The sequence below is a fragment of the Antrostomus carolinensis genome, unplaced genomic scaffold, assembly GCF_000700745.2.
Source record: "Antrostomus carolinensis isolate BGI_N321 unplaced genomic scaffold, ASM70074v2 scaffold19874, whole genome shotgun sequence".
In the NCBI taxonomy this organism is placed as follows: domain Eukaryota; kingdom Metazoa; phylum Chordata; class Aves; order Caprimulgiformes; family Caprimulgidae; genus Antrostomus; species Antrostomus carolinensis.
The window spans coordinates 3391-19085 of record NW_010313063.1 but is presented as its reverse complement, the minus strand read 5'-3'; the positions used below and the strand labels follow the sequence as shown (position 1 = coordinate 19085).

At 40.3% G+C, this 15695-nt stretch overlaps 1 protein-coding gene across 1 annotated transcript in view; it reads right to left on the bottom strand.

The window, feature by feature from the left end:
* The window catches only part of GSDME (gasdermin E), a 21437-nt gene extending 6174 nt beyond the window's left edge, over positions 1–15263 (bottom strand). The window contains exons 1-4 of the mRNA XM_010167228.1: positions 15033–15263; positions 13704–13896; positions 5199–5370; positions 4058–4178 (exon numbers count right to left, since the gene is read on the bottom strand). Of these exons, the coding sequence (XP_010165530.1) occupies positions 4058–4178; positions 5199–5370; positions 13704–13896; positions 15033–15243 (697 nt within the window). The 5' untranslated portion in view covers positions 15244–15263. The remainder of the gene's footprint in view (positions 1–4057; positions 4179–5198; positions 5371–13703; positions 13897–15032) is intronic.
* Between the last annotated feature and the right edge of the window lie 432 nt (positions 15264–15695).

The window sequence follows — 15695 nt, the reverse complement described above, 5'->3', positions numbered from 1 at the left end:
TGTAGCCCCTTCAGGTACTGGAAGGCCGCTGTAAGATCTCCTCAGAGCCTTCTTTTCTCCAGGCTGAACAGCCCCAACTCTCTCAGCCTGTCCTCATAGGAGAGGTGCTCCAGCCCTCAGATCATCCTCATGGCCTCCTCTGGACTTGTTCTAACTGCTCCATGTCTCTCTTGTGTTGGGGGCTCCAGAACTGGACACAGGACTCCAGGCGGGGCCTTACAAGAGCAAAGTACAGAAAATAACACGCCCTGTCTGGATTACCCTTTCTGCCTCACCTTCATGACAAGCAGTGGCCTACCTCACCCAAACAGGACTGTAGACTTCCTGCCACCCCAAGTCCCTCAACCTGATGAAGCTAAGGGACTCCTGGAAGGTACACAGGGAATCTCTGTAAGACTTACACTGAGAAACCTGGAATATCAAGTTCTGTGCTCGTGTGTCAATACTGTGCTCCAAAGATGCAGAATATAATCAAAGCCCCGTGTATTCCTTTGATCATCTTTTATTGGCTCAAATGCAAGACTTGAAAACTGTAGCCCTGGCACTCTGCAGTATGTCTGAGGAGAACACAGGCAGGCCAGCATGAGGAACTCAATTTTAAAGTAATACCTGACAGCAAAGGGAAAAAAACTCCAAACCTAATCAAGCACAGTGCTCACATGTACCAGGCACAAAACCTAAATATAACCTTCCTGCAGTTGTAAGAGCCTGTCTCACCAAATTAAGGACATTCAAAGCAGATGAGAAAGCATGGAGAGCACTCCATCAGAAAAAAGCTTTTTCAAAGGGAAAGCAGACAAATCTCTGCCACAGAGAAAGAAAGACGACAGAGACCTTTATGGCTGCATAACCCTTCACAGAGAAGAGTGAGCTACAGAGGAGCAGGAAGCGATTAACACAAATTTAAGAACTTCCCAAAGCAACAAGACTCTGGACAGCAGCTAAGGCACCATAAGGCCAACGTGTCCATGGGACTTTCATTGACAATACCAAGGCTTTCACACGAACCTGGAAGGAGGACAACAGTGCTAACAAACCACCTGCCCTCCTGAGGCACAATGATGCTCATAAGGGAAATCAATACACAGCATCGTGCGAAAAGTTGTAAGAGATACAGACCCTTCTGTTACATCTTGTAACAGGACTCGATTCAGAAGAAAATAGAGGACTCTGAAAGTTTTGTATTAATAGGATTGTTAATTAATTTTGTATCTCACTAATTTTGTCATACTCTTCTGAAAAAAGATAAAAGAAAATAATTGAATGCAAGAATATACATAACACTCTGATATTTTCCCTGTTGAATTCTGTTACATCAATGGATGACAAACCTCCAACAGTGCAGTTAGATCTTGTTAGTTATTTAGAAACATTAACAAAAATGGAAGAAAACCAGAGATGATCAATGAAAAAAAAAAAAAAAGATTCCTTTGTGTGGAGAAGCTGAAAAGATTAGGACTATTTAATTTACAGACATTTAAGAGGAAGCAAGTCACACATATATAGCAATGAACAAAGTAAATCAGCTGGGGCTACTATACCTCCTGTTTTGGAAAGCAAGAACAAGAGAACTTGCAGTGAAACTTTAGAGAGAGACAAAACTGAAAAGCCTTTAACAGGAACAACTTTTACAGGTAGTGGAAAATTAGCCTGTAGAAATCAAACAGAATGATTACAGGAAAACATTATGGTAAAGGGATCAGAAAAGAATTAGAACTTTTTTCCTTTTTTATCTATTTATAAAAATGTCCAAGCATGTCCAGTCACATTAGCCAGAACATTTTAAAGAATGTTTATATACTATTCTTCCTTATAGACTAACTCAAGCACTATCAGTGGCAAAGAAAAAGAAACAAACCCCCCCCCCCCTTACATGCACCTTGGTCATTAACTAACTGTGAAGAGAATCCCATTATGTTACATCTGCTAAGGGTTACTTTCAGTCTCATGAGAAAGGAATATATTAGTCTCTGGATTTAACTTCAAAGGCTACTTTCATTTCCATAAAGAAACACTGATCATTGATCAGACATTAAGAAGTTGAAGGTTAGGCTCCACCATACTTATTCTTGTTGGCAAATTCCTAATTTTGTTGCTAGTTCCTCCACTTTACCCTCTCAATGGCAGTCAGGAAAGGGAAGATAGCATTCTTCCCTTTTTTTAAAAAAAGGAGGCAAGACACAGGTTGTTTGAGATAAAACATGAAACAAGCTGCTTTGAAGCTTAAAAGACTTAATATGAAACATGAAAAAGAAAAGTAGAAAAAGAAGCAGAAGTGGAAAAAAACAGAAAAATACAGATCATTAACAAGACTCATGTATTATGAGCTAGCAGGACACAGGAACTTCCATCTAGAAATAACTTAAGCAGACTATCAGCCATACACCTATGTAGTCAGCTAGCCTTAATTGCACCTGATTACTCTGAGTCACAGTTCTCTTATGACCATTAAGTCAATGCCCTCTGCTATTTCTCTGTGTTCAGTCTATGTCAGAGCAATTCCACATTTCAGAAGTTTTTTTACAGGTTACGTGATATTTACTTATATTCCTAAACCTATAGACTTCCTTAATAGCAGAACTCAGTTGAAGGAGAATGATGGAAAGTATCTTCTGCATTTCTTATCCAAATAAAGTGCATCTTGGATTCAAATCTCAACTGCACTTCAATTATTTCTTCAACTTATCTCCTGTTTCCCTCCACATCAGCCCTTTCCAACTTCCAGCCCTACACAGTCCATCAGACTTCCTTCGTGCATAGCATCCCCTGAAACCTCCTTTAGGTCAGGGAGTTTAACTGAGGATAGACAAGAAAGAAAAACCCAAGTGATTCTGCAGAGCAGAGTTACTACTCCCCCCAAAGCCAATTTCAATTTATTTTTTTTTAACTTGACACCTGAAAGTATATGACCTGAAGTAAGTAAAGTGTGGCCAGAAAACACGGCAAGGACATCTCTGCAATCATTCTGAGCACAATCTATTTATGAAAGTATAAAATAGACAAGAAAGTTTAAATAATCATTCTGAGCACAATCTATTTATGAAAGTTTAAAGAAAGTTTAAATTCCAGTCCTATACTTCATGAATAATTATTTTCTTAGCGTGACTGTTGTCTAAATATTCCTGGTTGACCATCGATTTATATTCAGTTCACTGTCCCTGCCAAGAGGTGAAGGCAACAGCACGGGCTGAGGGCCAGCTAGTGAGAAGCAAAATTGCAAAAAAAGACCTGGACAACAAACTGGAGAGGATCAGCAATGTGCCCTTGCAGCTATTGAAGCTCGCTGCACGCTGGGCCGTACTGACAAGAGTAGAGCTAGCAGACTGATGAAAGTGATTTTTCAATTTAGGAGACTGCATTCAGAGTGCTGTGTCCAGTTTTGGACTCCCCAGTACAACACAGACATTCACATACTGGAGCACTCTGGCTAACAGCCACCAAGATCACTGAGGGCTGGAGAACATAATGTACAAGAAGAGGCTGAGAGGCTGGGTTTGTTCAGCCTGGAGAAAATATTGCTAAGGGAGAACCTTATTGCTATCTACAAGTACCCAATGGAAGCATAAAGAGAAAACAGAGACAGACTCTTCTGTATAATGATAGGAAAAAAGGCAAGAGACACAAATTAAAGAGAGAGAAATTCTCATCAGATATTAAGGGAAAAAAGTAATTCACCATGATGGTGGTCAAACATGAAAACGGGCTGCCCAGAGGGGTGAAGGAATCTCCATCTCTGGAAATAATCAAAACTTGAATAGACAAGGGTACAAGCAATCTGATCTAACTCTGAACTTAGATCAAATTTCAGAAGTTGGCCCTGCTTGAGCTAGATGACCTCCTTCAGTTCCCTAAAACCTAAGTTATACTGAGTTTATGATTTAGTCAAACAAGTGAAAAAGCATTACTAAATCAAGAGCAACATTTCACAGCACAAATAACTATCAAGACCATACAACATCATCACTTTCATAGACAAGGAAATGCAAAAATAATTGCCCAGCAGACAGCTCTGCCCACAGTTCAACTGCATGCCACAGAAAATGAACTTTATACTCACCAAACTGGCCACTGTGCTTTATAAACAGTTCTATTACACCGTATGCAATAGTGGTTGCAGGAGGAATTTCAAGGATCACACTAGAATCCTTCATCATAGTTCCATTTTCACTCACTGAAACCTAGAAGACAGATCTGTTCACCATTTATCTGATGGAGCTACTGTGTAGCTTAAACATAGAATTAATTAAGGAGAAAAAGTACAGAGAAAGAACGTGCTTTAAGCTCCATGATGTCTAACAAAGGCACATGTTATATTTGACATCTATGAAAGGAACTAGATGAGCAGCAAGGCAGAAGCACAATGCCAAGAGCAGCTCTCAACTCTTAGCTACCTTGTCCTAGTACAGAGTTGAGCTCCAGGTGTAGCTTTTGCCACACAGGAAATGCTCTGTCACTAGGAAACAGGCACCCTCTTCAGTATCCTGCCCTGCCCTCTTCTATCCTGACACCCGTATTCCCCAGCTGGAGACTGGCACTCGCACAGAGGGTTGTTGAACTGCAACTCCCAGTTTTCTGCTACTGGAGACACCCTGTACACAGAAGTGATTCATGTGCAGCTTTAAAAAAAAAAATTAAAAAAAAAAAACAACCTTACAACGAACACACATATATTTTTACTTTGGTCATTTCTTCTCAATTCATAAGTAATTTTTCAGATAGCCTCATAATGCAGTTAATCAGAATGCCCCAAAACAAATAGCTTCTATAGCTTCTCAACAAATATCAAAACTCAGTAGACACTGCAAATACCTTTCACAAATGATTACTTGGCTTTTCAAATGAATCTGCTTCAGCAATGCTTTTTGCTCTTCAGCTTTCACTGAATTGTTCAATGTTTATGTCCTGCTGTAGGCAGCAATCTACATAGAAACTGAATCACAATTTGATGGTATTGATGGAAGCCACATTCCAGGCTCACACTAAAAGATGGCATCTTTTGCCAGTGAGGCAACAGAAATAATAAACATTTTACCTTTCTGAAGTTTCACAACAAAGCAGTGCAGTGAGTTCTTGCAATTGGGATAGTTCAACACATTAAAGAAGCATGAAAAATATGTTGAAATCTATTTGAAGAAATAATTTATTCAGAGATAATCTGCAAATGTTCTATTCCTTGCAGATTTTTAAATAACTTTTACCTTTACTATTTTTGTACTGCATCCCATCACACCGCTGATCTTCTCTTCTGTCTGCGTATGTTCAGATATTGTACACCTCTGAGTTGTTATTATCTTTTCTCTCAAGACGCACAGCACTTCACGTTTTCTTTCTATTACTTGTTGCAGCAAACTACTGCTCAGATTTATTGTTCTGAAAAAGAAAAGAAGGAATTAACAACATAAACACTGGAACTGAAAAAAAACATTTTCTTAATTGCTTGAAGAAGCTTTTATTGTACAAATAACAATGGTTTTTGTATGAGCAATCTCCTCAAAATTATTATGTCCTCTTTTGTTATTTGGTAGCAGTAAATATTTGTATTCTATAGTAAATCACAACACACATATTGAATTCTTGATTCCTTATTTTGAGCAAAAAATGGCAGCTGTCTGGCTACTTTGTAAGCAAAAAACCAAGGGAGAACTAAAGACAACTTTAAGCTTCCAGTTTAGTGTGGAAACAACCAGCCAGGCTCATGAACACTGGGCTGAGTCTTCTGCTACTGTGAACGCACACTGACACTAACACGCCGCGGCGGGGGATGCCAGCTCGCCACTCTCTTCAGTCTCACGTTGGCACAAGCAGCGTCAGGGAGGCCATGGGGCGCATCCCACTGACTTGCTGAGGGGAGACCTAATTGCTGCCTACAACCACCTGAAAGGAGGCCGCAGGGAGGCAGGTGTGTGTCTTTTCTCCCAGGTAACTGGTGATAGAACAAGAGGCAATGGCCTTAAGTTACACCAGGGGAGGTACAGATTGGATTACAGGAAAAATTTCTTCACTGAAAGTTTTCTCAGGCACTGGAATGGGCTGCCCAGGGAGGTGGTTGAGTCACCATCCCTGGGGTATTTAAAAGAGAGGTAGATAGAGTGCTTGGTGATACGGTTTAGTAGTAGATAGGTATGGTGACCTTGATGATCTCAGAGGTCTTTTCCAACCAGGCGATTCTATGATTCTATGAAACTGCAGTCTTTACTCAAAAGAATCATTTCAATCAAAAAGTTACCAGGCAGTACAAACAAAAGACCTGTGATCACGGTCCATATTGTGAACTCCCTGCAGCCCAGCACACTACTGCAGACATTATGCATGCACACACAACCAAAGAGCTGTGATAGCCTAATACAGAAAAAGCATGTAATATAACAGTATTATCCACACATCACAAAGCTCTGCTTAGAAAGAGTGAAGTTGCAGTCAAGCTACTGGAAGTTAGGAAATATATACCAAGCAATCTTCAAGTGTGCTTAGTTTCTCCCTCTGTTATCAAGCTCCACTTTTCCTTACAATAGTTCCCGGTTTTCTCTCTCTTATCTGACCAAGTTCCACTTCTTCCCCTCCCTTCTCATTCACCTCAGCTATGTCCCACAGCCAGCCAGCTCACTCATCTCACGTCCTGTGATTTCTTTACTACTTCTACCCTTAGATGACATCAGCTGTCCATGGCTCTCAGCCTCAGTTTCTCCTCCTTCTCACAGTTTATTGTCATCACTTTCCAGCGATCTGGCCAAACTCAGTCTCATTTGTCTCCTTGTCACCATTCAGTCCTGTCACTCCTGTCTTTGTACATCCTTCCACCTACTGCAGGTGTGCCATCAAGTGCTTCTCAGCATGGGAGGTGACAGGAGCTCCTTTGCACCCAAGTGCTGATGTCCAGACTCACCCTGGACTAGGACAGCTGGAGGTGACCACCATTAAGAATGCCAATTTGGTCTCTGAAGCCCCACATGCGGCCAAAGGAGTGCCCTGACACGCTGCTGACAAATTCTGAGTCACCAGAATTTCTCCTTGAAGGATGAAGAGCACACTGAGAGTGTGACACCTCAGGGCCAACCCTCACAGCTTGCTATGGATCTGTTTCAGTGCTCGCTGAAACCCTGAACTGGCTGAGCGGGATCCGCGCTGATCAGGTACTTCAAAGGGCTGGATGAGAAAATACAGAAAAGATTTCATGAACTTTGGGATTGGAGAAGACTACTGAAAAAAACACCTGCTATAAACTACTGTGTTATTTATCAGTATAACCCTGCAATTTACAATTCATGACCAGAACTGTCACAGTCAAAAGAAAAATAAAATGTGGTAGGGACCTCAAATTTCTAGTCCATGCCTCCAACTTCACAAGTCATTCCTACTCCACAGCATAATTCAGCATGCATTTAAATGTTGCTGGAGATATTTTTAAAGTTAGGTTCTTCTTAGAATGAAAGAAGAAAGAAAGTGAACTCCCAGAAACAATACGAAAAGATTATTTTCTAAGAAAAGATGACAAAATTTATTCCCCTGTCTTCTGGAGTCTTAACAGACTTTTTAGTAACAGTTAAAGCAACTTCTTCACTGTACTTGATTGATTAAAATGTGTCAGTTATTATATTTTTGCAAAATACCCATTGGAGGTCCTCAGATGAGATGTCATATATTCTATGAACAGTTAACTGTAGCAAGACAGCTGGAATACTAAAAGATTGCTAACCCTGGCTCAACTTAGCCTTTTCTCCTCCCCGCTACTGTAAATGGCTATTTGTGGGGTAAAATGGCAATTCCCCCATAACATGACAGAAAGGCATGTTTGACTCTGCTTTATTTAAATTGAGATATCTCCACTTTTAATTAAAAAGTTTCAGATTTATTAGATTCTGGAGTTTTGGATTTATGCAGTCCATGTAAGTCTGAAGTCAGCTTGGTTCTTTATTAAATTAAAAATATCCTGAGGCAATTTTTGATCTTTGGAGAGTTACATGCTTATATGAAAGTTCAATCGGTTGGAATGAACTGTCTGAAAACCTTAAAGTAGATTGTTTAAACAAGGGAAAGAAAATAGCTCTGAAGCAATGCAGCAGCCACTAGAAAAGCAGTCCCAAACATTCCTGAGATTATTAATATAACTTTTTTTCTTTCAGTGCAAAGCCATGCTTTATGCTTGGAATGCAATGAATCTTTGGATTAAGCAAAAATTGAAGAAATGTCAAGCAATCACAAACACTGCTGCTCTTAGACGTGTCTGCCAAACCAGAGCTATTAGTTATCACAGTAACAGACCATCAAGCCTATCATATACTTCACAAGAATTATTTATGATTCTGAAGAGGTGTGCGAAGCATCTTGAAAATACAAATTAAGGCACTAAGAACTTGCAATTTTAACATTCGACCTAAGAAGCCACAGGGGAAGAAATACAATGAAGAAGCACAAAAGCATTTTGTCATTTGCTTTCATATGATGTATTTTTTGCCCGTTTCAAAGGATGACAAACTCACTGGATATCCCCAAAAGTCAGAGCAATAGAAACAAAACAATCAAAGGTAGAAAAATACAGCTTAAATTGAGATTTGCTATTTCTGAATGAGCATTAATGTAAGAAGAATACTGAATATGATTTAACGCTATACAAATGAATAACCAAAATAATTCGAGAGACTTTTTCTTCCATCTACTTCTACAGCATTCTGCCTGAGATGAGACTGGCTCAGACCCCCTCACGCTCCTGGCTTTGAGGTTTAGATGCAGAAGAGGACAGAGGCAAAGCGAAAGAGTCAGAAGACATGGGTAAACTCGCAACGACGTGCGGTGAGGAAATCTCCAAGGCAGTGCTGGCTGAGCTGCCGCAGCACCGTGGGCTGCACTGACACCAGCGGGGCGCAGAGCTTCCCGCTTCGGTCCCTGGCGCAGCGCTGCCGCGAGCGCCGCGTCTCGGAGCCAAGCCGGGGCCCTCCAAACAGAGCTGTGCTCTGTGGCAGAGACACGCCGCTGCCTCGGCCCCAAGATTCAAGGGACTTCAGCAGGATGTGTTCAGCTGTAAAGCTGGCAGAAATGCTTTCCTCTTCCCACTAAGGTCAGTGAGTGAACCCCACCAGATTTAGAGCTTTAAAAAACGCACCCTTACCAACAGCTACAAACACCTTTTCTTATAGGACAGCTCAGTTAAATGCTCTTCCCTAGACTTCTGGCACTGAACTTTCGATCATAAAACCCCTTAGACTCTAGGGTTGCGTGTAAGCACATCACAGGTTATCACTAGGGCACAGCCTGTGAAGGCAAAACATTCTGCTCTTCTCAGTGACTCAAACAGGAGACAAGGCGAGGTAAGCAAATACTCATCTTATCTGAATTATCACTGAAAACAGCTATCGAGCAAAATGCAACAGGGTTAAAGTTTGACAATCAGAGCAGGGCGATGGCTGCTGAATCTAGGAGTGTATCTTTGCAAGAGCTGAAATCATTTGCCAGCATAGCACTCTGAATATCAAGAAGATATCTGAATAACAAGAGATGGCTGAGTTAAGCCCCTGAGAATACATGCACGCAGGCACATGAACTGCATTGCATTTTTTTATTTTACAGATCATATTTCAGATCTTTTATTTCTGTTCTACAACCACCAGTCTTACTATCTCTCTCACCATCTACTGTACAGGAGCCCTCACCGATCTGGTGTGACCTGTACTATCACTGCACTCCTTCCCACCTTAAGAACCTGAGCTGAAGTACTCAAAAGTAACACTATGTAAAATAGAACGAGACGTCGGTTCACTACGTCCTGTTATCAACACACAAGGTATGAGTCTGTATAAATAAAGATCATTTGAAAGATAAGGATTATGGGGTTTTGTTTGATTGTTTGTTCTGCTTAAATAACCTTCCTGATGTCAATGATTTACTATGCTGGAAGCTCTGTAGGTCAAATATGAACAGAAAAGAATTTATTTGAGTTCTGGTCTCACTCTGTCCGTATTTAATTGGATTAAACACTTCCACTCTCCAATAACGCAAAGGCTTCCTTCACTTTTATTCAACCCTTTTCTTCTTGCATGAGGAGAGCAGTGGAGAATAGAGAGGTACAAAGGCAATTTGCTGCAAGACTGGAAGCAGAAAAGGAGAAAGGCAGAAAACAATGGAAGGCAAGAGAAAACAGACAATACCTGGCAATAGAGCAGGCTCTCACAGTTAAAGGAGAGAGCAGGTGTCTGCTCTAAACCCCACAGCTGAGACTGAAGGTCTTTCCTTCAGGTGCAGAATCTCCGACCAGACTGTCCACAAAGGAGGGGGGCTAGGGCCATTCTTCCATCAAATCCTGTCTAGCCTTCTCAGTAACCCACCCCACAAATCCTCAAGGAAAGATGCCTGCCACTTTACTACAAATACCAAAAAGAATGGTTACTGCTGTGAGTACTCTCTGTCCTCGCACCGCAGTCAGCACTGCTGCCTGCCTGCACAAACTTTCACCAGTCAAAACTACTCATGAGCAAAAAAACTCATGAAAAACCAATTTTGCACTGGGCAGTGTCACCTTAACACACCTCCTCTCCCAGCTTCAGAGACATGGGTGGCCCAATCTCACAACCTCGCCCAAACGCCACTTCTTCCATAACATTCACATGACAACCTTCAAAACATCTCTCACTGCTCAGCCAGAATTCCTCAGCTTGTTCCTTCTTCTCCACTTCATTTATAATGTGCAATAGTATGATTTCTTCCATACAAATGCTGCTTGCTGCACAGTGAGGGCCTTCACCCAGCTTTGTTCTTTCTCTGATAGAGACCTCTAGATGCGTGCCATGGAGCAAAATCCACCAGACCTCATGCTGCCGCTTTCCAGCAAGCAGACATGTATTTCTTTTGTTAATCCATTTCAAATATAACCTCTCTGACCTACTTCTTACAGTCACACTGGAACAGAGTGTCTGCTATAGTCAGATCCCTCTGGAGGGCACCACAACCCTCTGGGTATAGCTGCCACTCTTCCCAGTTTTGTGTCATCAGCAAACTTGCTGAGGGTATGGTCATCAATCCCATCACCCAGATGACTAATGAAGATGTTAGACAGGACTGGACACAGTACTGTCCCCTGGGGTACACTACTAGCCACTGGTGTGCCACTAGGTTTTGTACCAGTGATCAACACCCTCCGGGCCCAGCTACTCAGCCAGTTTTCAATCCACCTCACTGTCCGCTCATCCAGCCCATACTTCATCAGCTTCTCTACAAGGATCTTCGGGCAGACAGTACTGAAAGCCTTAAGCCAGAAGACGCAGTACACTCTTAAATCCATAGCAATCTCACTAAGTTAAAGGCACAGGACTCTGACCTAAAATCAGTATGTTACCAGAATTCTGTGAATTAGCAAGCAAAATGTAATACGAAAAGCAAGAATAATCTACCATAAAATATGCTGAGCTTATATATCTGAAAGTACCATTTAACTTTATTTTTATATTGCATAATGTTAATAAGTGTTCTGCATTTAAAATGTCATTGCTTCTGCAGATCAGGAAGGATCTCACCCTGCATACTTCAGCTGTCATCCCTTGTCAGAAAAGGATTCCTATGCAGCATCTGGAATCTAATTAAAAGATCAGTAGGATTCTCCTTCAGAAGGTTCACATAAGAAGTGACAGGAAACCGATTTGCTGCCACTCAGCACTTCCAGCTCGCTGAACCTCGAAGACTCATATGACAGTTTAGAACCCATGTCGGCTTTGACTTTTTAAAAGTTTTCTGCCATTTATCTGCAACTTTTACTTAAACAGAGCGATACAACAACAAGATTTTAAAGTGCAACTTAATTAGGCTATAAATGTAAAAATAATAAACAAAATTAACGATAAAACAAGCACAAGCAACGTATGCCATTAGATGAAATCAAGGAACACTTAGCTGGCTCTCATCTCACCAGGGCTGACGGGTAAACATCCTCCTAGCACCACAATGCTTTGCATCCCAAAATCACTAACTTCTAGGCACCAGTGCTCCTGAATGCCGAATTCCTGAATTCCACACAATGCTCCATGAACAAGATGAAAGCTAGGAGCTTGGACACAAGCCATCATAAATCATAGAATATTTATGAATAAATAACTGGAATTTAATTTATGAGGCATTGCCACAATTTCCAGTGAGCCTCAGTGTTATGCTGAAGGAAAAAAAATAAATACACTATTCTCATCACTTTCAGCGACCTGGCAAAAGCCAGACTGACTGGATATCAATTATGTACTTTGCATTATAAGCCTTAATAAGCTACGAGCACCTTTTCTATGAACTAAAAACTAGCTCCTTGTACAAAGGGGCAGACACATTAACCTCATTTATAGTTATATCCAGATCAGTGTAGAGCTACTGATTTTCAACACTCAAAAGAAGATATTTTTAAGTATTTAGTTACATCCAGGATTATAACCCCAAAATGTGCTGAAGTAAATTTGATTTGCTATGGGAGGATTATTTGTTTGAACTGATTAGGTAACTTATTGCAGAAAACTACATAAAAGCTTACTGATCTAAACAGAAGTTACTCTAGTTTGTTTTTCTATTGGACTCCTATTTAGTGCTAGAAACAAGATCCTAAATCTTGACTTGATATTATTTTTCTGACACTAGATGCACACTAATTTTACAGGCCTGGTACACACATTTACCCCAGTATTTTCTGCTCTTAACAAGGCATGTAGTACAAAGATAGCAAGGTGCTTATTAGAACAAGTTTGTTGACTTGTGAATGTTCACAATAAAAACAAGAGCAGGTATTTGTTCCTATGAAAATGGAGAATTAATTATTTCTAGAATATCACTATCTCTAAATAAAATTTACACTGCTTCCAGCAACTATTGTACCAATAACAAAAACCCATCATCTGTACCTCCAGAGCATCAACAAAGGCTATTAAAATGTATTACACCACCTCCTACAGACCTAGGGTACAACGGTGTCACAACCAACCAACCCTCATCTCTCATGAGCCAGGACTTGCAATACAGAGCAGACCCCTGACCTGGCAGCTGTTTGCCAAGTAGGCTTTGGCCCATAGCTGTCCTACTGCAAGATTCAATCAAACCAATTTCAGAGCAGGACAGGAAGTGTTGCATATCTTGTAAAATTAAGATTATGATTTGGAAAATCTGTGTTTTTCCCCTCAGTTATGACAGTGTATAACACTGAGCAACAAATCTATAAACTACATTTTGTTCAACTAGTAGAATGTGCACTGACCGTGCTTGCTCACCTTCACTACTCCTTCAATTTCAAACAATCCAATTTTCTAGCACAGTCGCTGGCACACACACAAAATTATAAAGCATGCTTACAAGAACACTGGTAGTTCTGAATTCAGTTTCCATAGCATTTGCCTCAGCAGCATCGAGAAACCAATCCATTTTTTTTCCAGACTGTTACCTCAGCACAGTCCCCCAGAGAAGGAAGGATTTGACCCGTTTCACATGGTAATTCATGCAAATACATGAGATGAAATTGCAGAGAGATGTTTCTAAAATGAAAAGGGAAAGGTTTGACCAGCAAACTCTCAAAACCTGGAAATTTTCATTTTGGTATATATGATTTATAACCTGTAAATGAGAGCTTACAATAAAAATAACTCTCAACCTATGGCACCACTACAGAATCAATTGTTCAGTGATCACAGCTGGCTCAGGTCTTTTCAGCTCAGTCATCTTTCCTGGGCATTACAACACCCACATTAAAAACATACCTGTCCTTGACATCTTTCATAAGCTGCTGCAAGTCAATCTCTTGCTTCCTCAGGTTTCCAAATGAGGACTGGTTTTCCACAAAGCCCTTCCCTCCAGCTCCCAGGCTGATCTTTCCAAATGAAGTTTCAATACTTCCTTGAACAAAATCTTCAAACTTCCCCATATATTTTGCAAAGTCAGACTCCACAATCACTAGGAAAGCAATAAAAGTAATTGCTACATGTGAAGAAAAGTGCTGAAATGGTCCTGAAGTGACTGGACAAACAGAAACTTAGAGAAAATATAACAAGTTAGTGAAGGCAAGGAACAGTACCAAGCAGGTAAGTAATTACATTTACAGCTCTGCAACTCTTCTGCTTCCTCCATATTTTAATCATCTTTGTTCTGCTATCTTTTATATTTTGCCATTTTATAAAAACGTAAGGTGATTGAAATGCTAAGCTCAAGTGATATGGAAGATTTATAAAGAATGATTGAAACTTGTTTCAGCTACAAGGAAAAACTACAAAGCAGACCTGCTTGCACAACAGGGTTAATATTTTGCCATTATTTTGACATATCTCATTACAGGCCTGTCCCAAAGCTCACTGAAAAGCAATGGAAGCATCTAATTGACTTAAAACAACTCTGAATCTTACTCACCTCTAAACCAAAGAATTGACACAGAATCAGCTAATCTTTCAAGCCAGCTATAATTAAAATCTAAATTTAGGGAACTTATCTATTTTTCTGTATGGACTTGTGACATGCCCAGAAATACGGGATTCCAGATCATTAATCCTAAAACCTGGTTAGGATGAAGAAAGAAGTAGAATGGTCAACCATTTTTAACTGTCTGTTCAAGAAGAAAGGAATCAGTAGTAAAACTTGCTTGGCCTTGCTTGTGCAAGCATTCCCTTGGCTACTATACCAACAGAACACTATTTATCCAGTGCTTTTTCACCTGCAGTACACTATAGTTTAATGCTACTATCACATACTGGAATCCCCCAAAAATATTCTAGGGAAGCTTCTGTGGCTGCAGACAGCACTGTTATTAAACAGGAGGACAATAAGGCTTGAAGAACCTTCAGCACTCAATTTCAGCAGTCTATCTAGGCAAAACATTTTTTTTTCTTTTAAAACAAACATTTATTACTAACTGGTTTTAGTTAAATGAATAGTCAAGTAAGAAAAGATCCAGTCATCTCATTTCCATGAACGGAGAATACTTCAGAGCATTCCTCAAAAGGAGCCCTCTCGTAACATGACTGAGAAGAACAACAACAAAGCCTGGGCTTTGCATTCTTTTCATCCGCAGTAACGATGCTGCCCGAGTACGGCTTTACCTGGTTTTATCGGTTTGTCTTCAGTAAGCACATCACTCAGGGTGACTGTCAAGAAATGATACTTGGGCTTCTGCCAGCACCAGAATTTCTTCCTCTTCGTAACTAAGCTCAGAAGCTGCAGCTTGTCTGAGGCGTTCAAGTGGGAGACAGGGATCAAGTCACCTCCGCTGTCAGTTTCTCTCACAAAATTCTTTGTTGCTTTTGCAAACATCTTGGGGAATCAATTAAAGCCTGAAAGAATACAGGCTGGTTTTCAATAACTACAGCTGGAACGTAAAAATATTTACATTGTCACTTTAAGAAGTTCTTCATAGTATTGGTTAGGAGCAGTCAGTGTTTTCACCCCACGTTCTCCACTCTAAGCTGGGAATCATGACAGTTTAAACCACTTATTCCAAAGTAAAAAGGTTCTCACAGTAACAGACAAAAGAATGTTAGTTAAAATTTTAAATAAGATAAAGTGAATAAGCAAAGAACAATGCACTGCAAACACGATATGCAAGGCTTAAACATTACAAGAGTAATGCATTACATTTATGATCATGTAGATAATGAAGAAAGAAAATAAATATTCCAATCTACAGCTGAAAAGTTCCTTCAAGGAACGCTCACAGATAATTAATCTGTTAGGGAGGAAAAAACTTAACACAGCTTACCTACAGT